The sequence below is a fragment of the Microtus pennsylvanicus genome, chromosome 9 (assembly GCF_037038515.1).
Source record: "Microtus pennsylvanicus isolate mMicPen1 chromosome 9, mMicPen1.hap1, whole genome shotgun sequence".
Classification (NCBI taxonomy): domain Eukaryota; kingdom Metazoa; phylum Chordata; class Mammalia; order Rodentia; family Cricetidae; genus Microtus; species Microtus pennsylvanicus.
Window position 1 is genome coordinate 97,287,589 of NC_134587.1, and position 26,152 is coordinate 97,313,740.

Genomic DNA, 26,152 nt, shown 5'->3' on the forward strand with positions numbered 1-26,152 from the left:
GAGTAAGAAAAAAATAAGCCACGTAAAGATGGACTATACACAGAGAGTCTGGATTATGCATATTATTGTGTTTTCTTTGAATTTTTGACTGCAGAGAGACATTTGATTCGGGGGACTGCTAAACTAAACCAACATATATCTTTTAAAGGTATCTTGACTTCAAAATTTGCATCTAAAGATATATTACTTTGGAAAAGAGGTTCTGCTTTTGTTTCCAAAGAAGATGAGAACCTATGGATTACCTCCAGGATAATGTGGTTTGAATGAACAATGCCCCACACACACCAGAAAGGTCTCCATGAACCCTAAAAATACCATGCCCAACAAATAGCAGGAAGCAGTTTGGAGAAAACAACACCCAAATTCCCAAAATGATTGTCTATAAATGTTTGTTTTCATTGAAAAGAGACATAAGTGTTTAATGGTCATAGTCATTTTCTAAAAAATAACTAAGTAAATAAATGAATAAATAAACAAATAAATAAATAAGAGGGATATGAAATACAGATAAATACTTTGCATTGGTATGAATTTTGGTTTATTGATACAAATGTAAGGTCAATTTTGTTGTACATATGTTTCTACTCTTGTCTAAGGTATTATGTTTACACAGCTCATTTAAAAATGTAATACATAATTGAAAATTACAGATTATAGTCATTTCTAATAGTCAAGCTTATAGTCATGCTAAGTTTTCTAGATATACGGAGATATATTTCAGTTAGATAGATAATCTTCAACACTTCAAAAATCTACAGAATACGGCATTTAAAAACTTTTCTTGACAATGAGACATGTCTGCTTTTTGCTTCAAGAGGATGATGGACCTCAAAGAGGCTCCTTATGGAGTTTGCTAGCCATTTGAGCAAGAAACTGCTCTTGCCTGTATTGCCTGATTGTATGCTGCATGAACTGAACATGCAGGACCAAAAGAAAAGTGACTGCTGAACTTTCCAAAAGATGGGATGGTCCATTAGGGTTCCTGTTTCATGAATAAAGTCTGCCAGATATTCTGCAGGACACAGAAGAAAGTGACTGACATACTGCCAATATAGGCAGAACAGCCTATCAAGTTTCCTGCTTCATAGCAAAGTCTACTGGATACTATAGCCCTGTAGGCTGAATATGGATGCCCCAACAGTACAGAAGAACTTTGGGTGACTGTCCAGGCAGTGAGATGTCTCCGTCAATTCTAAAGTTTTGGAAGTTGCTTATAATGCACTTCCTGTCAACTTAGGTAATATGTATTTCTGGGGGTCATTGTTGGAACTGAAGGCAGATAGTTATAGTTTTCCTAAGTTATATAGAAAAAGATGAACTAAATATGAAACTTTAGACTCATAAATACTATAACTGCAATTCTTATTTGATACCTGTTTTGTTATATGTAATTTTATTATGGTAACGTTAAAACTTTCTTTTTTATTCAAACAGAAAAAGGGGGAAATGATGTCTGATTCCCCTCTATATGCTGTGAATATGTTTTATTACCGTTGGTTAATGAAGAATCTGCTTTGGACTATGGCAAGGCAGAATAGACTAGGTAGGAAAACAAAACTGATTGCAGGGTGAAAGAAAGCAGAGTCAGAGAGATGCCATGTAGCTGATGGAGAAAGACACTGGAATCTTACTGGTAGGCCACAGCCTCATGGTGATACATAGACTAATAGAAATGGGTTAATTTAAGATATAAGAGCTAGCTAGAAAGCTGCCTAAGCCCTTGGCCAAATAGTGTTGTAATTAATATAGTTTCTGTGCGATTATTTGGGTCTGAGTAGTCTCTGATTACACCTTTGTTTATTATCCTTTGTTCATAAATAGACCCATTTTTCATCTCACCAGCCAAAACTATCTCAACAACTTAGCCTCAAAGTATGCAAATTAGATAAATGAGAAACAAGTATCCAAACACAGTTGTGTTTCTTGATTTTGTTTTGCTGTGCTTTATGGTGCTGAGGACTGAACCCAGAATTTTGCACATGCTTGGCAGGTTCTCTACCACTGTTCTGTATCTCCAGTCTCAAATGTGGTTCTTAAACACTGAGACTTCAGAATGCATCTTCGAATTTGTGGTCCAACTCTCCCCGCTCATTCTACGGGATTCATACATTGGAGAAAATAGTGGAATTAATCTGAGTACCCTTGAAGTCCTGTCAGAGAATGCCAAGAGTTTTATTAAAGAAATAAGAATTTCGCTCACCCTTGGTACTGAACTACCAGGCTGAGCGCCTCTTACAGCACCGGCTGCAGTGGCACAAAGCCACCACCAGAGGGCACGGAAAGACCAGGATCCTGAGATCAGGTCCGGTTCCAGGGGCTCATTTCAAAGATCAGGCAGGACAAAACCTTACTCAAAGGCGATTTTGTGTTACAAGACTCTGAGCTGCAAGATCAAAAGTCAATGCTGCCTTTGTATGGATCCGGGCACTAATCCCGGTTGCGATCGTGCATCACTGCGGTGTCTGGCCTTTCTCGCCCCTACACGCCCATTTTGGCCGGTGGACTGCTTTAGGGCCACGCCCTGCGGTTGGCTGCCATAGGCCAGTACGAGGGGCGGGAGAGGGCATGGCCTACTGCAATCTTCCGGCGTCGGTCGCGGTGCCTATCCCCTCTGCAGACGGACTTTGTCCCTGCTGTCTCCTGGCCCGGGCCTATTTAAAGAGCGGACACCGAAGACAGCCGGCAGCCGGGCAGATTGGGTAGCGTTCTGCAGCATTCCGCAGGGCCAGCTAACTGTACTTCCCCGGTGAGCTGGGAGGTCATTCTAAGCAATCGTTTTTCCGAATCCTGCGCCACGCGACCAACAGACATGAATTACTCACGGTTCCTCACGGCAACCAGCATTGCCAGAAAGCCTTCTCCCATCAGAGCCACAGGTGAAAAACATAGGCAGCGCCTCCCCTTGTCTCCAAGAGTGTTTTCTTTTGCACGGTGCACTGTTGTGGTGGTCACCGCTAGGTTGCACTCATTCATTCAAGGATGAAGACAATCTGTGATCTTGAAGGAGGAATAGATACGATGTTCACTAAGAACTTGGGCTGAGGCTAAGTAAGGCAGTGAGTACTTTCGCTGGGGTGTTGGAGACGCTGAACCAAAAGAACAAGCTCAGCTGTTTGCCCTGGGGCACATCTCTGCAGGGAAGACAGAGGTGCACGGGTGTGGAGTGAGGGGCCTGGGAAGTGGAAGCCAGAGGTGGAGCTGGGAAGCACACAGCTGGGTATTGGGATAAGCAGAGAAAGGCCTTCTGCTGCTGTGTCCCTTTGCTTGATTCCAGAACTCTCTCCTGTTTTCCTGACCATCCCCATTCTTCTATCCCTCCACAAGTGAGGAAGCCGAGAAAAAGTAATTTTGTGTTTATTTTAGACTAACATTCGGTCTCTGCACAGTGGCCATTATGTCAGAGTAGCAGAGTAGCTCTTCTCTCAGTCCTGGAGGTTGGGAAGTCCCCAACATCAGGTACCCAAAGAGTGAAATACCAAATGATTGATGAGGCTTCTTGCTGCAGCTCAGCCTCTTTCATAAGAACACCAATTCCGTTTCTGAGGTCAGAGCTACCGTGATCTAAACCCATCTTTAACATGTCACATCGAGTACTAGATTCAAATTCAGAAACTGGTCAGAGACATCCACATTCAGGCCATGGCATGATTATATTATAATATAATATAACGGCACATTATATCACGAGATGTTGTAAAGCATGATCGTTGACTATAACGCATACGGAATTGTCTGTTTATACATGCTTCAGTAGACATATTTTCTTCTCTTTTTGTGTTTATCATAGTTGATATAATGAGCAAGGCACCGAAAACCTTGATCTCTCTGGCTCCTGGATCTCCGAACCCCAAAATGTTCCCCTTTAAGGAGGCTAGTTTCACTGTGGAAAGCGGAAACACCATCCGATTTGAAGAAGAGACAATCAGAAGAGCCCTTCAGTACTCTCCAAGCTACGGGTAAGCTATCAATAATAGATGATACATTCTACTGGCTCCTTTCCATATCCCCCTGGTAAAGTGACCTAGTCCTTTTGTTAATGAGGAGTACAATGACTTGGACAATTTGGAGAAGAAATTTTCAAATGGTAAAAGCAAAATCAGTACTAAATGCTTCACACTTCCCAGTGACTGGTTTTCAACTTTAAATGACTGGGAAAGCCAGAGAAAGAAAAATCTAGAAAAATGTACTATTTGATCTGAGTATGATACTAAAAAGAATGCTAGATGAAGTCATGGAGTGGGAAAAGAGAGAAAATGGATAAAACAGTCCTTGGTCAATAATGATGTTTTTTTTAAAGAATCAAATGAGAATTTTATTTTTTTGTATTAAAATAGATTACTTTCTCAAATAACATATCCTGCTTATAGTTTCCCCTCCAGCCACTCCTCCCAGTTCCTCACCACATCCCCTCCCTTCCTGTCCATTTCTGTCTCATTGGAAAACAAAAGGATTCTAAGCAATAATAACCAAACACAACAAAATAAAATGTATAAGATGAGTCAAAAATTTTCATATCTATGTTTGGACACAGCAATGTAACAGGGAGTGTCCCAAGAGCAGGCACAAGAGTCAGAGACCAGTTTGTTCTCATAATCAGAAGTCCCATAAAAAAAATTGTAAGCTAATGGCTGTAATGTGTAGGCAGAGGACCTGGTGCAGACCCATGCAGGTCCTGCTTGCTGCTTCAGTCTCTGTGAGCTCATATGCGCCTTGTTTGGTTGATTCTGAGGGCCCTGTTCTCTTGATGTCCTCCCTCTCCTCTGACTCTTCCGATCTTTCCACCTCCTCTTCCGCAGGATTTCCTGAGCTCTTGTGGGAGGGATTTGATGAAGACCTCATTTTTAATTGTATTATTTGGGGTTTTGATATCTAGTTTCTTCAGTTACTTATATATTTTGGATATTAGTCCTGTATTGGATGTGGAGTTGGTAAAATCTTTTCCCATTCTGTCGGCTGCCACTTTAGCCAATTGACGGTATCCTTTGCCTTACCTAAGCTTTTCAGTTTCTTGAGGTCCCATTTATTCATTGTTGATCTTAGTGCCTGTTCAGAAAGTTTTCAAATCCATGCTGTTAGTCTGTGTCTTTTTATTGGGCAGTTGAGACCACTGATATTGAGAGATAGCAAAGGCCAATTATTGTTGATTTCTGTGGGGTTGTTTTTCTTGATGCTTTTATTGATGGTGGTGGTGGAGGAGAAGGAGGAGGAGATGGTGTGTGTATCTGTGTGTGTTTCCCTTCTTTTGGTTTTGCTGGTGTGAGAGTATTTGTTTCCTGTGTCTTCATGGGTATAGTTAACCTCCTTAGGATGAAGTTTTCCTTCTAGAACTTTCTATAATGGCTGGATTTGTAGATAGATATTGTTTAAATTTGACTTTATCATGGAATATCTTACTTTTCCTTTCTTTGGTTATTGAAAGTTTTGCTAAGTATATTAGTCTGGCTGGCCTCTGTGGTCTCTTAGGGTCTGTTGCACATCTGTCCAGACCTTTCTGACTTTTAGTCTCCATTGAGAAGTTGGGTGTAATTCTAAAAAATGTGTTTTGTGCATTTCTTGGTCTTTTTCCCTTGCAGCTTTAAATATTGTTTCTTTGTTCTTTATCTTTATTGTTTTGATTACTATATGGCAAGGGGATTTTCTATTCCGGTCCAATCTATTTGGTGTTTTGAACCTTTATAGGCATCACTTTCATTAGGTTAAATTTTTTTTTCTAGGATTTTGTGAAAAAGTATTTTCTGGGCCTTTGAGCTGGGTTTTTTCTCCTTACTTTATTCGTGTTATTCCTAGTTTTGGTTCTCTCTCTCTCTCTTCCTCTCTTTCTTCCATTCTTCTTTGGGGGAGTGATTTTTCTAGAAAAGGTGTCTTTGTGTAGTTCTGGCTGTCCTGGATCTAGCTCTGTGGACCAGACTGGCCTATAACTCAGAGACCCACCTGCCTGTGCCTCCCAGGTATTTGGATTAAAAGGGTACACCACCAACATCCAACCAGGTTTGGTTTTTGCATAGTATCTCTGATTTTCTGGATGCTTTATGTTGGGATTTTTTTTCAGATTTAACATTTTTGACCAATGTGTACATTTTTTTCAATCATATCTTCAATGCCTGAGATTCTCTCTCCCATCTTTTGCATTCTGTTAGTGAAGCTTGCCTCTGAAGTTCATGTTCTAATTCTTCAATTTTTCATTCTGGATTTCCCTCAGTTTGTGCTAGGTTTTTATAGTTTTTCTGGTTTGGTTTTTTTGTTTGTTTTTTTGTTGTTTCTATTTCGTTTTCTGGTCTTAAACAGTTTTATTCCTTTTCCTCATAGTGTTTGTTTGTTTTTTCTTGAAATGCTTTAAGGGATTTGTTAATTTCCTCCTTCAGGAACCCTAGCATCTTCATATAAGTCTTAAGGCCTTTTTCTTGTGCTTTGGCTGTGATGAACATTGCTTGCTGTGGTAGGATAGCTGGTGGAGACATATTGCCCGAGTTATTGATTGTGTTCTTATGCTAATGTCTAGGTGTTGTAGGAGGAGAGCCGGGCCACCTGGCTAGCTTAGCCCCAAAATAACCACACAGAAATTCTATTAATAAAAACCACTGCTTGGCCCATTAGCTCTAACTTTTTATTGGCTAATTCTTACATCTTAATTTAACCCATTTCTATTAATCTGTGTATCACCACGTGGCAATGGCTTATCAGGTAAAAATTCCCAGCGTCTGACTCTAGTGGATCCATGGCATCTCTCCGACCCTGTTTTCTTCCTCCCAGAATTCAGTTGTGTCTTCTCTGCCTACCTAAGTTCTGCCCTATCAGACCAAAGCAGTTTTCTTTATTCATTAACCAGTACAAGCAACACACAGAAAGAAGGACCTCCTACACAATCTAGGCTTCTGGGTTTGGGATGCTTATAGGCCTACGTGCAGATTTCTGGGTTTGTCTTTGTTGGGTGGGTGTTTCGTTTCTTGGTTTCTTCTTCCTCTATGGATTTTCAAAAACTGTGATGGCTGCCGGTGCTGCAGGCTGGAATGCAGTGATGAGTGCGGAAAGGGTGGTCAATAAATAGTCTGTGAGGCCCACAGGAGACGTAGGCCGAGGGGAAGGGAGGCTGCAGCTGGTGATCTGCTGCAGAACTAGGGAAGAGACTCAAGCATTGAGTCTGGGGGAAGGGAACAGATAGAGCAGAAGAGGTCTGTGGACAGCCTACCTGGTTTTCTGGCAGGCATTATGATGTCTCCTTTTAAACACAAATGCATGGCTTCCAAAAGTTCAAATGTCTAAGTGCCAGAAAGCAAACTGAACCCTATGCCTTAAGACTTCTTTTAGCTGGTCTTCTTCCAATGATAAAGGTTAATTTATTAATTCTTTATGTAATATTTTATTAAATGTAGAGTGGAATATGCATCAATCTCAAAGCCAGCCTGGGTTATATACACAATCAGAGCAAACAAAGAATCCTGTGTTTGAAGAGTTTGTTGAAATCGTGCAATTAATGTGAACATGAATTGGGCAAACATCTAGATAGCATACAGTAATCTTCCTAGCGTCACAAAGACTCTACTCTGTAATGAATGTCCTGGGGGAACAGGCTTCGATATAAGTAGAATGTAGAATCAAGCTTGATTCATGGAGTAAACGGCTGGCTTTATGTGAATTTCTGGCTGATTGAATTTATGTGAATCACTTAATGTCTCGTGCTATTGTACCATTTTTTAAGTGAGAATATTGAAACTGCTGAAAGGCGTTTGAGGGATTTTTAAATTGAATGTATAATGAGTTTGATATTAAGTCACTATTTCTTCTCTGCCTACTAGTTGTACGATTATTATGACCATAAATTTTAAAATGCATTGTATGCCTTAGAATTCCAGAACTTCTGTCCTGGCTAAAGGAGTTGCAAATAAAATTGCATAATCCTCCCACTGTCCACTACCCATCCAATCAAGGACAGATGGATCTCTGCATCACCTCCGGCTGCCAGGACGGCCTCTGTAAGGTAAGAATGGAAGGAGAAGGAAGGTTTTGTGAAGAATCAAGCACACTCCTAAATGTGGTCATCTCCCACACATTTTAAGTGGATCATATTTTGTGGGCTAAGTGTAAGCCTTTTTCTCTGGGATAATATGCAGAAAATTCAAAGTTAAAGACAGGATGAGGATCGGAGGGGGTGAAGGCAAGGGGGACATTCCACAAAAGTCAGGTACAAATGGTTTTTGGTTAATTAATAGATATGAGAAATCAAGCAACCAGTTCTTTTTGTGTTTAGAAAAAGAAACAGAATTAGCTACTGTGTAGATGTTTGCCAGAGGAGAAACATCTGTGATTCTATGGACTGAGAGTTAGGAGTTGTCTCAAAGAAATGACCTCCTTCACAAAGCACATTGTGACCTTCCCTGGGGAAAGAGACAGAAAATCATTTCTTCATTGTCTGTTACAACTCCAGTCATATCAAAAAAGGAATTTAGTATAAGTGACTTTATTATGGAGATCACAGCAAGAATCTGGTTTAATTTTTGTTCCATGTGTTCCATAGTAGCTGATCTATGCTTATATTTAAATCCGTCATATGTTTTTAAACAAATTAACCTCATTCTATCAGGCTAGGTTAAGAATAGATTTTTTTATTTCTCTTAAAGCTATTTTATTTTTTAATTTATTCTTTGAGAATTTTCTAAATGACCGCAATGAAAAACGGTCATATTCACCCCATATTTCCTTCCTCGAATTCTCTTAAACCCACAAACACATCTTCCTTCCAAATTCACATTCTCCTCTTTTCTTAATAACTGGCTAAGTCCAATTAATGCTCTCATCACGCATGGGTGCAGAGCCATCCACTGGTGTGCGGGCAACCAACCAACAGCCGAATACACCAGAAGGACAATCTTCTTTCCCAGCAGCCATCAACCTCCTCTAGCTCCTCAGCTGGGGTGAGCCCTTGAGAGTCCCCCACTTCTAATCTCCATCCTGTAATCAGTGCCAAAGGGGAGCAGCTGCCTTTCAGCAGATCCATTTGGGGGTTGTAGGCCTCCTCCTTCCTTGTGTGGTCAAGACACCTGTCAGTCACTCGGCTGGTCTGCTTGGTGATAGGATGGATGCCTTGTGAAGGCCAGGTCCATTAGGAGGAGAATGTTTTCTATCAGATGTCAAAAGTTCAGAACGGTAAAAACAAATGAAGCATCAAGTCAGATTGGAGAACGAAAGTTAAGTCCTCTGGCCCAGTTGAAAATGGCCCTCTGGTTTATTGTGATATATTTATTGGCTTTTAAACTGCCAGGAGGAAAGACTTGAGGCAGAGACTGGGGTAGAGCAGAAGGTAGGTAGGGGGTTGTTGTTCTGTGTCTCATGCACAGTCGAGTTGTGTTAGACCCGACACAAACTGTGGTCTGCAGTGAATGACATCAGGAGTCTTCACACAATCCACATCGCCAAACCTTGTCACACCTAACTGCTAAGCACTGCTTGGCAGCACTGCCCGCTCCGTCCTTTGGGGACGCTCCAGCTCTCTCCGCCTACACTCTCCTCGGTCAGACTTATGTAGCCTCCTTTCCGCTGCCCTCCTTGCCTTAGCTCTGATTCCCCGGAGTCACACCTCAGTCCTTGAGTGTATCTGCGTACCGCGTCTGGGTGCCTTTGTTCACACACGTGTGATGGAGCGCATGCCCACCACTTCCACGCACTTTCCAAATGCATTTGTCCATTGTCTGCCTAACACTGTAGCAGAATGTTTAAGGCGGGAAAAACAAAACTAAACTCAACAACTCCTCTTGACCAGGTACAGGCACCTCTTTGGTCCTGTGTTTAAGTGATTGGCACTAAAAATCTCAAAGTCTTCCTCTTTAGTCCCTCACGGCCCACAAGCATGCCCCATTGGTTTTTATTCCTTAAAGACCTCTCAGGCCTTCCCTGCCTTGCCACCTCTCTAGCTGAGACTACCTGCCTACCCCTAGGGTCATATCAATAATTCCCAACAGCCCTCCAAACTTCCCAGCTGTTTGCCCATCTTCTCGTACTATTTTAGACTGTAGTCAGAACAATCTTGCGAAACTGCATTTCTGAAAAATGTGGCTCATCCTAGTCTCTTCTCCCTTCTAAAGTCCTTAATCACCTTCTACGGCCTGAATGATTAAGTGGTGTAGTCGCTGTTTGCCCATCTCTCTCTCTCTCTCTCTCTCTCTCTCTCTCTCTCTCTCTCTCTCTCTCTCCCCCTCCCTTCCTCCCTCTCTCTCCCCCTCCCTCCCTCCCTCTCTCTCCCCCTCCCTCCCTCCCTCCCCCCCCTCTCTCCCCTCTCCTCTTTATATTTCACTTTAAGTCCCAGAAGTCTCCTGGTTTTTGGTTTATTAAAAGATATCAGTTGTCACTTATCCCTATATATACTAGGACATCACTTCACCGAAGTCTTACCAAAGTTCTCTGAATGCCAAAGTCCTGCAATGAGATGTCCATGATGTTGGGCACCTGATCCTAAAGGCACTTGCCATGGATTTGGCCCCTCTATTGAGATGATTATCTGATTAGTGTCTATGTCTAGCTCTCCTAGAGGATCAGGATCCATGAGAGTAGAAACCTGGCCATTTTGCCAAGGATTTTATCTCCAGTACTCTTCTCTGGTCTGATTCATAATCAACATCTAACGTGTTTTCCAAAAAGCAATAAAAGAAGGAGATGAATTTTAGGAGCCAGACAAGTTGTGTTCTTTTTCATTTTGTCCTACAACAGAATGCAACAAGCTGCTGGACAGCAAAACCCAGACCGTTAGCTACGTTGACAAATAAAGTTTTATTGGCACTCAGATACTCTCACTTACTTACACACTGTCTGCGGGTGCTCTCTCCCTATGGAGGACAGATGAGCAGCTGCGACAGAAACACTATGGCTCACACAATGGTTATCGCCTAACCCTTAAGGAAAAATTTCCAACTCCCCTCTAGATCCTGGGAGCACAAAAGAAAAGATGTTCTAAGAACAGGAGCTGTTCTATCCGAGCTAACCCCTGCTTCTTTTGTCAGGCATTTGAAATGCTCATCAACCCCGGAGACACTATCCTCGTAAACGAACCTTTGTTTCCTGGAACCCTTTATGCTGTGAGTACATATTTTACAAAACAGCAAGTCTCTTCAGCCCTTTGGAACGCCTGTCATTTCAAAGACCTTCTTAAGAGACAAGTTCTTCTATTAAGCTTTGCAGCAAGGCTCAGTAGTGTCGTGTGTTTAAAACTGGTGTGGTTTATTAGCTTCTGCAGTCATTTGGTCCCTAATCTGTTTCTCACAGTAAAGTTCACTTTCATTACAATTTAACAGGATGCTTGATTTTGTGTGACAGCCGAATTCTGAGTGCGTGATATGCTATTAATCACATTAACATCAAAACACTAAGATCAAAGCTGCTGTTTTAAAAAGAAAAAGAAAATTGCGTCTTTTAAAAAGGCAGTTTAGAGGGCTGGGGAGATGTTTCATAGATTAGAATATTGGCTCACGTAAGGAGAGGACAAGAGTTCAGTTGCCCAGAATCCAAGTCAGTTCTGGTGGGAGCGAAGTCTATCTGTAATTCCAGACTCAGAAGGCAGAGCCTGCGAATCCCCAGAGCAAACTGGCCTATCTAGACTAGCTATGGATTCTGATTTGATTGAGAAACCCTGGAGTAATGAATAAGGTTGAACACTGATAGAGGGTGATTCGCCTAACATCAACCTTGGGTCTATACATGCACAGAACCACGCACACACACGCACAACACAGGAAGGTAGATCAATTTTTAAAAGGGGCACTCTGTACTAAATTGATTTTAAAGAGTCTTTGGTTTCAGTGAAGTTGTCTGGAATCCCGTGAACATTTTTAGTGATTCACTCTCAGTAGCAATGAACTACAAAGGAGTGGAGGAAGAGTGTGTTCCAGTTCCTGACACCAAGCAGAAATGATCGATTTATGTTACAGGAAACAAGTTATATCTATAGCTCCTGGATATGTTTTGAAACATTCAGGAGAGGAGTTATGGGGAAGACAAAGTGGGATTGAGAGGTAGGTCTAGAAAGAAAGTTTAAGTAAACGGAATTATTTTGACTAACTTTATTTAATTTGATCTGGGCATTTGGGGTTGTATTATTAAGTTAACTTGAGCTGTGGCTGAGTTTCAGGCAAAGGTGGTGTGATTATATGTGAGTGTGCTCTGAAGCCATTTGTACTTCCTGGAACTTAATGACTTCAGATACTGTGTTGCACGAGGAGAGATGCTACCTTCCTATTTGTAGACTTACCATATACTTTGGTGTTTGAAATATTTCTGTAAAGTGTACTTTCCTTTCCAAACCAGATTGAATTATGTGCTGTTTTTTTTTTCTTTGAATCCACAGCAGCATGAGGTTATAAACAGACAAAATATCTGTCCACTATAAATTATAGTTAACATTTTCATCTGTGACCCAGAGGCTCCTAAAAGGTGCATGCAACACATTGAGCATGCCCTATTTCTTCTTTAGAGAACTAAGGAGTATGTACTAAAATTATACTGTATAAAAACTGTGTCCAATTCTCAATATTTTATATCAAATGTGACTTAATTTACAAAAACTTGCTTTTCCATCGCCAAGAGTTTGAGTTCAACCATGTTACATGTCAGCTTACTACAAGTCTACACCAGTATGGTCTAGTTGGGAGTTTCTTCTCCAGTGTTAAGACAGTAGGACTGCAGCATGCAGGAATAGGTATATTATATGTCTCACCGCTGACTGTTAGGTTGGTTGGGGAAATCCCACTCTAGGATGGCTGTGTTCACAAAGTGGATCAGAGGAAGTACAGCTGGAACCAGGAGAGAATTCAGAATTGTCCCGTGATAAGACAGATGGTTCTAGGAACTGTGGCAGTTTTCCCTGTCGTAGAAGCATGGGAATTCTCTTCATCATATAAAATAATTAGATCTACTTGTCCACACTGTTAGGGTGGTAAAACTGAACATTGAAAATAGATTCTTTTCTCATACAATATATCTTGATTATGGTTTCTCCCCTCCTCCTCCTCCCAGCTTCTCCCCCATCTCCCCTCCCAATCCACTCCCTTTCTGTCTCCCATTAGAAAAGAAAAGAATTCTAAGAGGTAATTAACCAAACATGACAAAATAATACATAATAAGATGATGCAAAAACTTTGATATCAAAGTTGGACACAGCAACTTAACAGACAAGTACCAAGAGCACGCACAAGAGTCAGAGACCCACTCATTCCCAGTCAGGAATCCCATAAAAATACTGACCTAATAGCTATACTATACACTCAGAGGAACTGGTGTAGACCCATGGAACTCCTGTGCTTGCTGCTTCAGTCTCTGGAAGCTCATATGTGCCTTGCTTAGTTGATTCATAGGCCTGTGTTCTGCTGTCCACTCCCACTGGCTCTTACTGTCTTTCCACCTCATCTTTCACAGGATTCTCTGAACTCTGAGTGGAGGGATTTGATGGAGACCTCCAATGTAGACTCTCTCTCTCTCTACACATAATGCCTGGCTGTGGGTCTCACATCTGTGAAGGACACTATTTCCACTCATAGTAAGAACCTCCTAACCATTAATCTTACCAATCTGCCCAGAGGAATGTAATGGCTAGTGTTGGTTGTCAGCCAGATTGGCCTGAGAACTAACTTTCTCTCCCCCCCCCCTCTCTCTCTGCCTCCCATAGGTCTTCCCCTCTCTCCCCATACTCCCTACCCCTGCCCCTACCTCTACCCCTTTTCCTCAACCTCTCTCTCTTTTCGGAACCACCACCATGTGAGGCTGTTCTGCTCCTCTATGCTCTCCCTGCCACAATGGACGGAAATCCCTGAAACCATGAGCCCATATAAACTTGCCCTTCAGGACTGGAGAGATGGCTCAGTGGTTAAGAGCTTTGCCTGCTCTTCCAAAGGTCCTGAGTTCAATTCCCAGCAACCACATGGTGGCTCACAGCCATCTGTAATGAGACTTGGTGCCCTCTTCTGGCCTGCACTGTATACATAATAAATAAATCCTTTTAAAAAATAAAAATAACCTGTCCTTCCTTAGATATTTCTGCTCATACACTTGGTCACAGCACCGCGGCACGCATGTGGTGTCCCCCATAATTGCCCATGGGTAGCGGTAAACCAGTCCTCTCTCTTATAAGATGATTCAGCCAGAAGAGGCAAGTCGAGCACTGCCAGCTTCCGAGCTGTATTTCTCTCCCACCACACACCCCCTCAAGGCTATGCAGCTTGCTCCCTGGCATCTTTCCTTCCAAGATCCAACCTCACAGAAGCACCTTCTGTTTGGCACGTTGCCAGTCATGGAGCAAATGGGAAAACACATAGACGAGCAAGAGCTGGTGTTTTACAGTGGCGGCTCACCTTCTGTGAACCAGAGGAAGACACACATGACCAAGCTTAACACAGGCAAGGCTAAGAAGTGCGAGCCTTCCCGTGGGAATGAATAGGCAGCAGCTGTTGCTGACCTCAGAGGCACAATAGGATTACAATATACAGCTCAAACCTCTGGAGCTCGGAGCTAAGTACAGTTCACATGCTTATGGGCATGAACGGCACAGTTCTTGATGCGTTTACAAAATGGTGCTTGCGTTTTTTGTAATCTTGCTGCATTCTTGGGTTTTCTTTTGTCCTCCGCAGATGAAACCATTGGGTGGCAACATTATTAACGTCCCCAGTGATGAGCATGGGATTATTCCAGAGGGTCTCAGAAAAATACTTTCCCGATGGAAACCAGAAGATGCCAAGGACCCCATGAAAAAGACTCCAAAATTTCTTTATACTGTCCCAAATGGCAACAACCCTACAGGCTACTCGTTGACGAGTGCCCGCAAGAAGGAAATCTATGAGGTATTTCCGAGAGGGTGGCAAGTGTGTGGTCAGGCTTCTTCTTTGTCTTTGGGGGGGTGCTGATTTTTCTATTGCCCTCTTGTTTCCAAGATACCTTCTAATAAAAGGGACTCCTCCATCTATGCCAAGGTTCGGACCAAATTAACACACAATAGATGGCCACAGCTCTTGTCTCTGAATTTCCTTTCATTTAGTTTGGATTTTAATACGAGAAAAGTGGCCTTCTTGACCACCTGTGATGAGGACACATTTGGTTTATATTACTGGATGCTTGTGTTTCCCCTCTATTTTAGACTTGTTCTGTCTCCTTGCTACTCATCATCACTTTGGGCAAAAAAAAAAAAAAAATTAAAAAACCAATAGGGGACTCTTCTTTCTAAAATCTCTGTAGGTGCCTATGCTTCCCTGTACTTTTGCCATTTTTTTAAATATCAAGCATGAAAAGAGCTGTACATAAATCTGAAAAAATAAGATAAGCCTTTTGTAAGGCTTCTGCTGTTCCTGAGTCCCTAACCTTCCCTACAACTTTCTCCACCACTTCTCCTAGCTCCACTTCCTAAGCCACCGTCCCTCCTCACTGTGACAGCATGATATCATCACTCACGCTGTTGCATTTGATTCCTCCTGTTTACCTGGTCTCTGTTTGCAGGGCAACCAGTCCTAGGCCCTGAGTTATAGTAAACAAAGAGCCAGCCTTGTGACTTTCGAAATTCTAAAAGTTAAAAAATTCCATTATAAGTTTGTAAAGCTGTGTGATGCCATTACTCCGTTCTCTCTTTTTCCCTCCCTCTCCTTCCCTCTCTTTCTCTCTTAGCTTCTCCCCAAATGCCAAAGCCATATTCTCCTTTTCTGTTATTAATTCCCCCGTTTTGTTCACCCCATGATCCCTCCTTTCACTCATCCCTCAGTCTAGAATCCTTCTTCCCCAATATTTTCATAACTAATTGATCATCTTGATCATCTTGAGTTTTGTGACCTTGTCCGGAAGAGCTCCCCAGAAGTTTGACCCCAGAAATCTTCTGTCTTGGGGTGAATATGGCTATGATGAACACCATGACCAAAACAACTTGGGGAGGGAGGGGTTTGTTTGGCTTACACCTCCATATCACAGCTCTTCATCAAAGGGAGTCAGGACAGGAACTCAAACAGGGCAGGAGCCCAGAGGCAGGATCTGACACAGAGGCCATGAACGGGTGCTGCTTCCTGACTTGCTCCTCATGACTTGCTCAGCCTGCTTTCTTATGAAATAAAGAACCACCATTCTAGGGATGAAACCCTCCACAGTGAGCTGGGTCCTCCCTCATCAATCACTAACTAAGAAAATGCCTTGCAGCTGTATCTTATGAAGGCGTTTTCTCACTTGAAGTTCCCTCCTTTAGGATAGCTCTATCTTGTGTGAAGTTGACCTGAGACCAGCCAGCATGCTGTCCTATCACTCTGCCTCAGATGTGACCTCCTTTAATCCTTATTCATTATCCAACTGGCTTATGCACATCTTGCCTTGCATGAGAAAAAGTGCCTTTAGCAGCTCACTTATCCCCAGCCTCAATGTCTGGGATAACAGGAACTGAATAGATGAAATCATGAACGGATGAGTAAGAACAAAGAATGGTGATTCCAGTAATTTTCATTTTAGACAGTTCTTAAAAAATAAATATATTGTTTTAACCTTTTAGCTTGCAAGACAATATGATTTTCTCATAATAGAAGATGATCCATACTACTTTCTCCAGTTCAACAAGGTATGTAGACTTACGAAAGATCATTGTGGTAAGTTATTAGCTGCATTGGACGTGAACCTGACTTGAGTCAATGAACATGAATAGTTAGTGCGCTTTCTATGGTTTTGCAATCTTCCAGTTTTGTCAGTTTTCTTTTTTGTATCAATGCTTATTCTAGAAATTAGCTGCCTTTGGAATAGTAGCTAGTTCTCTGAGAGATCCATTTAAACAAGCAGAGCCAAGTAGGCTAGTGGTGCCGAACTCCAGATCCTATTTCATATTAACCTCTGACATAGCATAGGTTTCATCTTGTATTTCACCTTCAGTCTGGTAATGGTGGCTGATTAGAATGATAGCTAAGGGAGAATGAGGTGGTATTCAAGCTGAAGGGGGAGACAGAGGACCTTTTGGACGTTCCTCCAAATCCATAGTAATGACATCTTGAGCCAATAAGGAAACCTTTGTGAGTGTACTTCACAGAGGAACCCTGAGATCAGACAGACACCAGTATAAGAACACATACATTGCAGATCTTAGGGCCTAGAGCAAGGTAAGACATGGCTGCTGTATGTGTCCAGGCTATTGCTGTTTGCCTGCTCCATTACAAAGCAACCTTGCAGTGATCAGAGCTTGCATGCCAACAGTGGTTTTCTTCCTATTTTCAGCCCTGGGTACCAACCTTTCTCTCCATGGATGTGGATGGGCGTGTGATCAGAGCAGACAGCTTCTCAAAGATCATCTCCTCTGGGTAAGGCTTGCATCTCTAACATGAAGTTCACCTCAAATCTTTTAGTTCAAGAACCTCTTATTTAGAAGGCTTGTATTCCACTAGACTGAAACTCATTAATAGGCATGTGATTATTTTACTTGAGTATTATTTTTACAATGAGTATTATAATTTCCAGTATTCAGAGATGCTTGGCTAGTAGTATAAGCTGTAGGAAGGTGATCGAGCACTGTTTGGAAACTGGCATTAAAATATCATGTTTAGAAATTCTTAATGATACTCACATTGTTTTATAATATGTACTTAAATTTAAGTGTTTTGGAAGTAAGAAGTAAGTACTTTGACTAGAATAGTTAAGTCCTCAAGATCTATTTGTCCCAGGTCATCACTCTTTTCCTAGTGAGATCACCGAAATGATTCTCATTGCTTGCTGATGTGGGATTGGTATAAAGCCTTCTCTCTTTCTGTACAGGCTGAGAGTAGGGTTTATGACTGGCCCCAAGACCTTGATAGAGAGGATTGTTTTGCACACACAAGTCTCATCACTGCATCCCTGTACCCTCTCACAGGTAAGCGCAACTTAAGGCGGTGGTGGTGGTTGTTATTGTTATGGTTAATCAGAATCAGATGTAGACAAATAAGATGAATTTAAGCCGATAGGGAAGAAAAATAAAATGCTGAATCTCCATCTTTAAGACGGAGTGAGCAGACCAGCACCTAGAGGGGTTTAATCTAAGCAGCAAATGAGAAATCCTTTAAGCCAGACGCTGTCTTCCCAGAGTCCTTATGAACCAGGGCAGACTCATCTGTCTGTGGAGAACACTAAAAGTCAGTCAATACGTGTGGGGGAAAAAACCCTATGGAACTAAATTTGATGAAGTAATTCAAACTTTGGCTTTCTTGTGTTGGGATTTATAATGATGTGAAGAAATAAGCCTGTTTAGCGTGTCTTCTGCGTAGTCCTCAACTGCTTCCAAAGTTGTTCATCAGAAAGCATTTTAATTAAAATAAAGTTAAGTAGTGAGATCATATAAGAATTTCCTCTCTAGCTTCAAAAATGTAGTGGATTTGGGAATTATTAGTCTTGAGAACGAGATCTTTTCTTTTGTGCACCCTTGCATTTGTTCGTGTGAATGCTCACTTGTGGATTGCGTGAGCATACATGTGTGTGCACCGTGTGTGCAGATGATAGGTCGGCACTAGATGTCTTCCTTCATTGCTCTCCACATTATTCTTTGAGACAGAGTCTTTCACTGAACCTGGAGCTCAGCTGGAGCTCACCTTTCTGCTAGACTGGCTGGCCAGTAAGCCCCAGGGATCCACCAGTGTCCACCTGCCCAGTGCTGGGATTGCAGGTTCCAGCTGCTGTGCCCGGCTTTTTACTGGGAGAATCTGGACTCGGCTCCTTATAGTTGCATGGCAAGCACTCTACTCACTGTACCATATCTTTGGCCCTCAAAACGAGAAGTTTATATCTCACAGGACACTTGTTTTATATTGTACATCCTATAAACATCCTGACATTTCACCAAAGAGCTTTTCTCATATTTTTATTTTTTATCAACAAAAAATTATTATAACTTTCAGAGCTCCTCTACTTTAAGTAGAAAATCTCTCAATATATAATAGAATATACCTGCTGTATATGTGTGGAGGACTCAGAATATAACTTGTTTTAGTATACACTTAACAGTGATTTGGTCTTGGGTTCGATCATTACACAACCCAAGAGGAAAGAAAGAGAGTATTATATATGTTTTCAAATTTGCAGAGGTGTGGTAGTCCAGCAATCAACAGCATGGATCCGGAGCTGAAATCTGTCTTGGAAGCCAAACTATGATCAGTTGTTTGACATGAAGAAAATTCAGTTTTGTGCTTCAGTTTTCTCATCAGCAAAACAGAACTAACCTTCCTTAATCCTTATGAAGTTTCAAATATACAGATCTATTAATAAGTTACAGTAGAGCCTAGCATACAATGAAGTTCTGGATTTGATGAGGTTTTGCTTTCTTTTTTGTTTTTGCTTTGTGTGTGTATATGGCAATTTGTGTGTGAACGGGCAGGTCCAAGCCAGGGGTCAGCATCAGGTGTCCTTTGAGACAAGATCTCTCACTGCAGCTAACAGACCTCAGCAATCACCCTGCCCAAACCCCAGCAAGGGGGTCGTAAGTGCACACCATTGTGCTCAGCTCTGTGCAAAGGTGCTAGGGCCTGAACTCAGACCCTCGTGCTTATGCAGTGAGCATTTTATAGCTGAGCCTGAGTACTGCTGTCCTGGTTTAATGAAGTTTATTGAAATCACAGATTTGACCCAGGCTTTCTGTGTGTTTACATGTAACAGGTTGTCTTCTGTGTTTAGAAAATACAACCTCGGTTCATTTGAGAATGAATGATGACATCACGGTCGTTCTCTCTCTTTCAGCTCATGATATCACAGCTTCTATACCAATGGGGAGAAGAGGGCTTCCTGGCTCATATTGACAGGTATTGGGTCAGTTGTTAAAATATCTGGGAGCAAAATAAGAGCACGGAATACAAAGTGCAAATAATGCCACGTACTGGTTTATTATTTTTCCTTCTCTTTTAAAGATTTATTTAACTGTGGTTTGTGTGTATGAACGTTTGTTTGTATATATGTTACGTACCACATGCCCAGTGCTTGGGAGGCCAGAAGAGGGCACTGGATCCCCTGGAACCAGAGTTACACACTGTTGTGAACTAGTTATGACATGGCTTTAAGCTGTTACATATTGCTGGAAATCCTACCCAGATCCTCTGCAAGAATAGCAAATATCCTTAGTCATGGAGCCATCTCTCTATACAATTCATTTTTTTTCTTCAGTGTCCAAAATCACACACAGAGAGTTGTCTTTTTTGTTTTAGTTGCTTTTCACATAGAAGGTCTGCTCAGTGGCGTTCAAGGTCTGGCCTGAACTATTGCCCAAACACACCACACCAGAGTGGTCCAGGTTAGGGGTCACTGTTTTAGCTGAAAGACTTCTTCTAGCTAGCTCCTTACATCTTGACCCCCTTCTATTATATTTTACCACAAGGCTCGTGGTTTGTTACCTTGTTTCTTGGGCAGCTACATGGCCTCCCTCTGACTTCACCTTCTTTCCTCCTCTTATCTCTGCTTGGATTTCCCACCTTTCTATATTCTGCCCTGCCATAGGCCAAAGCAGCTTCTTTATTAACCAGTGGTAATAAAATATATTTTCAGCATACAGAGGGGAATCCCACATCAACCCACACATATAAACATTTTATTTGATGATCAGCTAAGGGCACAGGGCATGGGAACTGGTCGTGAATTGCTTTTGTGATGTAAGTGTGGTGCTTCCTGAGCCACTTAGACTAGCAGAAACTGGGTCCCTTCCCTGACCAGTGACTCAGCATTGCAGTACAGGTCCTTCCATCTCAAGAGTTCTCCTTCGCCAAAGACGACATAACTTCAGCCAGCTGAACACAGAGGTCTGTCCTGCTATTTCTGCTGCATCTATATTCCATATTTTATAGAGAAATGGATTTTGCTCTATTCATTTTTATAATTTAACTTTTCGATAACAAAAGGGGAAGGAAGTTTTTTAAGTTTTTCAGGACACATACATGTCAAAGCACTACAGTGCTCTCCTAAAGCAGTCAACATTTCGATGAGAACAGAAAAGCTCTGTGTCTGGTTCTGAACTCACTGTCTTGTCTTTGTCTTCTAGAACTATTGATTTCTACAGGGACCAGAGGAGTGCCATATTGGCAGCTGCAGACAGGTGGTTAAGTGGTGAGTGGTGAATTTGGCATTAATATAAATACAAGCAGTCGCACCTCTGGGGTGGATGACAGACACGGCCTGTGGTCAGTTCTGGTGTGTGTTAATGCCCAAATCCGTGAAGTCCACCAAAAGCCAACAAGGAGACCAAGTCCCATATGTAAAAGCAAAAAGTCTTTATTTTTATACAAGTTTGCAAACTTGGAATAAACGGAAAGCCCCGAGCTCAGTTAGAGTTGGGTTTTTATAGTAATAAAGGTGGAGGTGAGGGGTTTCTGAGGTTCAGAACTGATTGGCTGACATTTGTCTAGGTGTCCTGGTGAGGTGCGCTGGCAGGTGATCTTATCTATAGCGGTTGGAATGTTAGGCATTTCCTTTGGATGGTCTGTTCTTGGGTGGTTCCCCGGGTAATCTCAGTTTGTGGTTCTTCCTGCAACCAGGTATTGCTTCAGGGTAAACTACTGCAACTCAGGCCTCCATTAAATTTATCCACGGCTGAGTCCTACTGTGGCAGGTGATAATGGTTGGAAGTTAAGAACTTCCTTTGGGTGATCTGTTCATATTTAGCTTATGGTGGCTGGCTCCCACAGTGTGGACTGTAGTGTAGACACATTTCTTGCAGAGGAAAGGCTGCCCTAAAGAGAATGGTACAAGTGTCAGGTTGTCAACCCTTGACTTCTACCATCTCTACCATCTGCCACCACGATATATTTGTTAAAGATAAGCTCTGATGTGGGAGTGTCATATATCAATCTGTTGATTTCATTGGCTAAGCAATAAAGAAACTGCTAGGCCCATTTGATAGGCCCACCCTTAGGTGGGTGGAGTAAACAGAACAGAACGCTGGGAGGAAGAGGAAGTGAGCTCAGACTCGACAGCTCTCCTCTCGGGAGCAGACGCCTTCAGAGAGACACCATCCTCCCAGCTCCCAGGCAGACACAAGCAATGAAGCTCCGACCCAGGATGGACTTAGGCTAGAATCTTCCCGGTAAGACCGGTGCTATATAGATGATAAGAAATGGGCTAGTCCAGGTGCAAGAGTTAGCCTAGAAGAGGCTGGGTAGAAATGAGCCAAGCGGTGTTTAAATGAATACAGTGTCTGTGTAATTATTTCGGGTAAAGCTAGCCGGGCAGGTGGCTGGGGTGTTGGGGACGCAGCCCCGCCGCCCTTATTACTACAAAGCTCGGAAGCCCAGGCTGGCCTTGAACTTCTGGTTCCCCTGCCGCAGCAAGTGCTGAAATTGCTGGTGTGTACTAGCACCCCCAGTTTAGGAGGTGCTGGCAATAGAACCTGGGTCTCCTGCACTCAAGGCAAGCACTCTACCAGCTGGTCTGCAGTGTTGACCCCAGATTCTGTGGTTCTAAGAAGATTAACCAAAACAAACAGACAAAAAAGCTCAGTCAAAAAGTTAACCAGCAATATTTCCTGCCACAGAATAAAACTCGTCTTCCACAAAAACTTTCAGAAATTTTTAGTTGTTCCAAAATTTTGTTCCTGAAATACTTTGTTTCTAACTAAGCTCAAAGACAAGTGGTATAGTATAATTTTAAAATCTTAAAATCATTAAAATCCTTTGCCTTCTATTCATTAGCCACACATATTTGTTTAATATCTTTATTGTTGCTTTGAATTTAGGATGGCTTTTTTATTATGGAAAGAAGATGGATAAATTACCTGACTTTAATTATACCATTAAAAGTGCAAATGAGAGCCACGTGGTGGTGACACATGCCCTTAACCCCAGCACTTGGGAGGCAGAGGCAGGCAGATCTCTGAGTTCAAGGCCAGCCTGCTCTACACAGTGAGTTCTAGGACAGCCAGAGCTGTTACAGAGAAACCCTGTCTTAAAAAAAAAAACAAATAAAAAAATTAAAAAATGGGGGGAGAGAAAATGATGTAAAGATTAATAAGTCAAAAATATCAACACCGCCTTATGTCTGTCATATATCATTCTCTGTAAAGTCTTCATTGAAAGCAGAATTATATCTGCATGATTAGAGCACTGTCCTACCACGTTGTGTAGGAGTGGCGACAAAATATTAATGTCAAGATTGTTTAAGTAATTAAAATCAGAATACTTGTCCTCTCTCCTTAGTTTTTCTATCATAACACATATAAAGCTTGTAAACACATCTGGAATTCTTTAATTTAAGTACCCTTATCTTAACTAATTACAGTTCTGCAGAAAATTAATCCATCTGAGCATCCATAAATAACAGAATTTATGAAATCCAAGGTGACTCCAGAAAGAATAAGGATCGACTTTAAAATTGAAACAGTCCTTTGTCTTAGGTGTGAGTGTCAGTCTGAGTGACAGAGAGACACCCTCAATCCCATGCTCTCTCTGAAGGCTGACTGCACTCAGGAGCTGCCGTCTCCCTTCAGTCAGCCCCTTACAGTTTGGGGGAATCTCATCAAATCATATGTTTGAGAAGCTTTCGCATAACACGTTGTCCAGAAGTCCTTGTTTACAGTCACCGCCCCCGTGCTGTGGGGACTGTCAGTTTGATGTCATCAGAAATGTCTAGAGCCACTGTCTTCTTTTGTTCATAGGTCTGGCAGAATGGCATGCTCCCAATGCCGGGATGTTTCTGTGGATTAAAGTGAAGGGGATCTCTGATACAAAAGAACTGATTGAAAAAAAGGCTATCAAAAAAGAGGTAAAAGCAGGAGATGGCCAACAGAATATTTACACTATTTCTCTGAACTCATTTCTTTGAATACAGTGAAAAGACATCTTGTGGCCCAGGCACACGTGATGTTGGGGTATTAGGAATATTGTCTCATTGTTAAATTTTGATAAATACTGAAGTTACAATTGGCTAAACTGATGGAAATACAGTCATTCTCATCAGCGACCAATTTCAGACATCCCCCTTCGCTTTGAGTTCAGAGTCACTCCTTACCACACGTGTAGCTTTGGGTGTCTTACACGCCCAGTGATTTATTAATAAAAACAGCCAGAACCCTTTCCTGGGCCAGCGAGAGAGCCAAGCAGCGTAATCCAGGTGTCTTGGTTAGTGTTTCTCTTGCTGTGAAAAGGCACCATGACCAAACAACTATAAAGGAAAATATTGACTGGAGTAGCTAGGGGTACCGGGAAGGCGAAGTGCACTCTTAGAATGTGTGTGGTCCTGGGTTCAACCCCCAGCATGAAAATGAGGATGAGGGAGGGAAGGAAAGGGAGAAAAATAGAGGGTAGAGAGGGAGGGAAGGAAGAAAGAACGGACATGGTCAGGAAGGGGAATAAAGTGTGCGTATGTCTAGGATGAAGAGGGACTGAGCATCCTGCCGTCGTGGTCACGAGAAGAGCAGTTTGCTGTTCTCGGCACCCATTTGAACACACGTACTAACATTTTTATCTTCTTCCTGCTTCAGCATTTGCATCCTTTCAGTTTCCCTAAACATTCCATTTTCCTCCTCTCCTGGGGCCTTTACGTTTCCAGGTTTCTCCCTAAAATGCTGTCCCCGCTCTTTGCCAGACCAATTCCTAGTTGTCTTTTGGCTCCCAGTTAGAAATCTCAAGGATTGCGTTCATGTTACTTTTGTAGATAGGTTAGCCACTTATCTTTATTTTATCATTTCTTTTTAACCTGTCCGATGAACATTTAAATTAGGTGTTTTCTTCTCATTTACTATAAATATTTTTTATGTGGAGAAGAAATAGCATTGGTCCTATCAATGGTGAGTACTTTTCCTGATTCTATGCACAGGCTTTTGTATGTATATTTTTGTTCTCTATTGTGATTTATTATTTCAATAATGGCTTTTAAGCTTAAAATATTCCTCCCCACAATAATACTACATTTCTATAAGTTTTCTTTTAGTTTTCCTTCAGCGGTAAGCTCACTTATTTTCCTCTCCCTTGCACAGGTCTTATTTGTTCCTGGCAATGGCTTCTTCATCGACAGCTCAGCCCCCACTTCCTTCTTCAGAGCCTCCTTCTCTGTGGTTACTCCAGAGCAGATGGACATCGTGAGTATTCTCTTCAGCCACAGCCTCCTGCCTCTGATCTTGGACGTGTGTGTGCCCCTTGGCAGTCAGAAATGATGTAATGTCTGGCTTCTTACAATGCAAAAAGCCGGATTTTAGTGAAACGGTCATGAACTATTGCCAGGCATCTGTAAGCAAAGGAGACTGAAATAGAGTTAAAGTTTGTTGTTTTGTGAGTAACTAGCCCGGACTTCCTGAACTGTACTAGGGGAGGGGGTTTCCATCAGGTTCTGGGTTCTGGGGCAGTACCTTTTTGCTTCTTCTTGGGATCACATAAATGACAGTAAAATCACAAGCCATTGGCCTATTTCTATGAAGACAAACAGATTTAAAAGATCTAGACTGTGTGCAGAGAAACACAAAAGGAAGAGCTATTAACCAAGCATTGCCTTTGACCTTCAGAAGTGTGTGTGTGTGTGTGTGTGTGTGCGCGCGCGCGTGCACACGCGTGTGCATGCTTGCTCTTTTTACTTGCTTCTCATGTTACTAATATGCTGTTTATAAGCTTGCTCGACTTTATATATGAACAAATTTGAGCATTCCGAATTCTAGGTAATGTTTGCAGATGAGAGAATATATGAAAATACAAAATATTTATACTACACAAAATAGAAAATGATGCGTGCACGCTGTAATTTTAAAAGCTCTGGAAATGTGCACAAGCCTGGTGTATGCTTATCCACGTCCCAGGCTCCTGGGGGCATTCCGCCTGGACAACACTGTTGTCACCCTTGCTTTCCACAGTCATCTCCAGAGTTACCAATTGGCTTCCCAGAGTAACATCCTAATGTCTTCAATTCTTATATCTGTCCTACCTTAGGCTTTCCAGAGATTGGCCCAACTCATAAAAGAGTCTTTATGAAGAAATCGGACTAGGAATGATCCACAATTTTTAAATATATTATTTCCATACTTTGTTGAAGAATGAGTGTCCCTGTTTGACTGACAGAATGGATCCAGATCATGAAACATGGTGCATCTGTGCATCTCTAGCAATATAACTGAACAACTTTAAAGTGCAAGAATATTTTTCTGATCTACTTTTGCCTTCTAATTAATTTTCACCTCACAAAAGATTAAATTATGTTGTAAAGAACACTATAGCTGTTTCATAATGTCCAATAAATTTTTCTT

The 26,152-nt window shown here is 41.9% G+C and overlaps 1 protein-coding gene across 1 annotated transcript; it reads left to right on the forward strand.

The window, feature by feature from the left end:
* The first annotated feature begins 2,572 nt into the window (after window positions 1–2,572).
* Window positions 2,573–26,152, forward strand: Aadat (aminoadipate aminotransferase). The gene is made up of 13 exons (XM_075984558.1): window positions 2,573–2,876; window positions 3,788–3,956; window positions 7,843–7,975; window positions 10,989–11,063; window positions 14,604–14,813; window positions 16,490–16,555; window positions 17,200–17,282; window positions 17,734–17,830; window positions 19,684–19,745; window positions 20,972–21,036; window positions 23,579–23,685; window positions 24,899–25,000; window positions 25,839–26,152. Exons 1-13 carry the CDS (start codon window positions 2,810–2,812, stop codon window positions 25,878–25,880), a joined length of 1,278 nt encoding a protein of 425 aa, XP_075840673.1. The 5' UTR covers window positions 2,573–2,809; the 3' UTR covers window positions 25,881–26,152.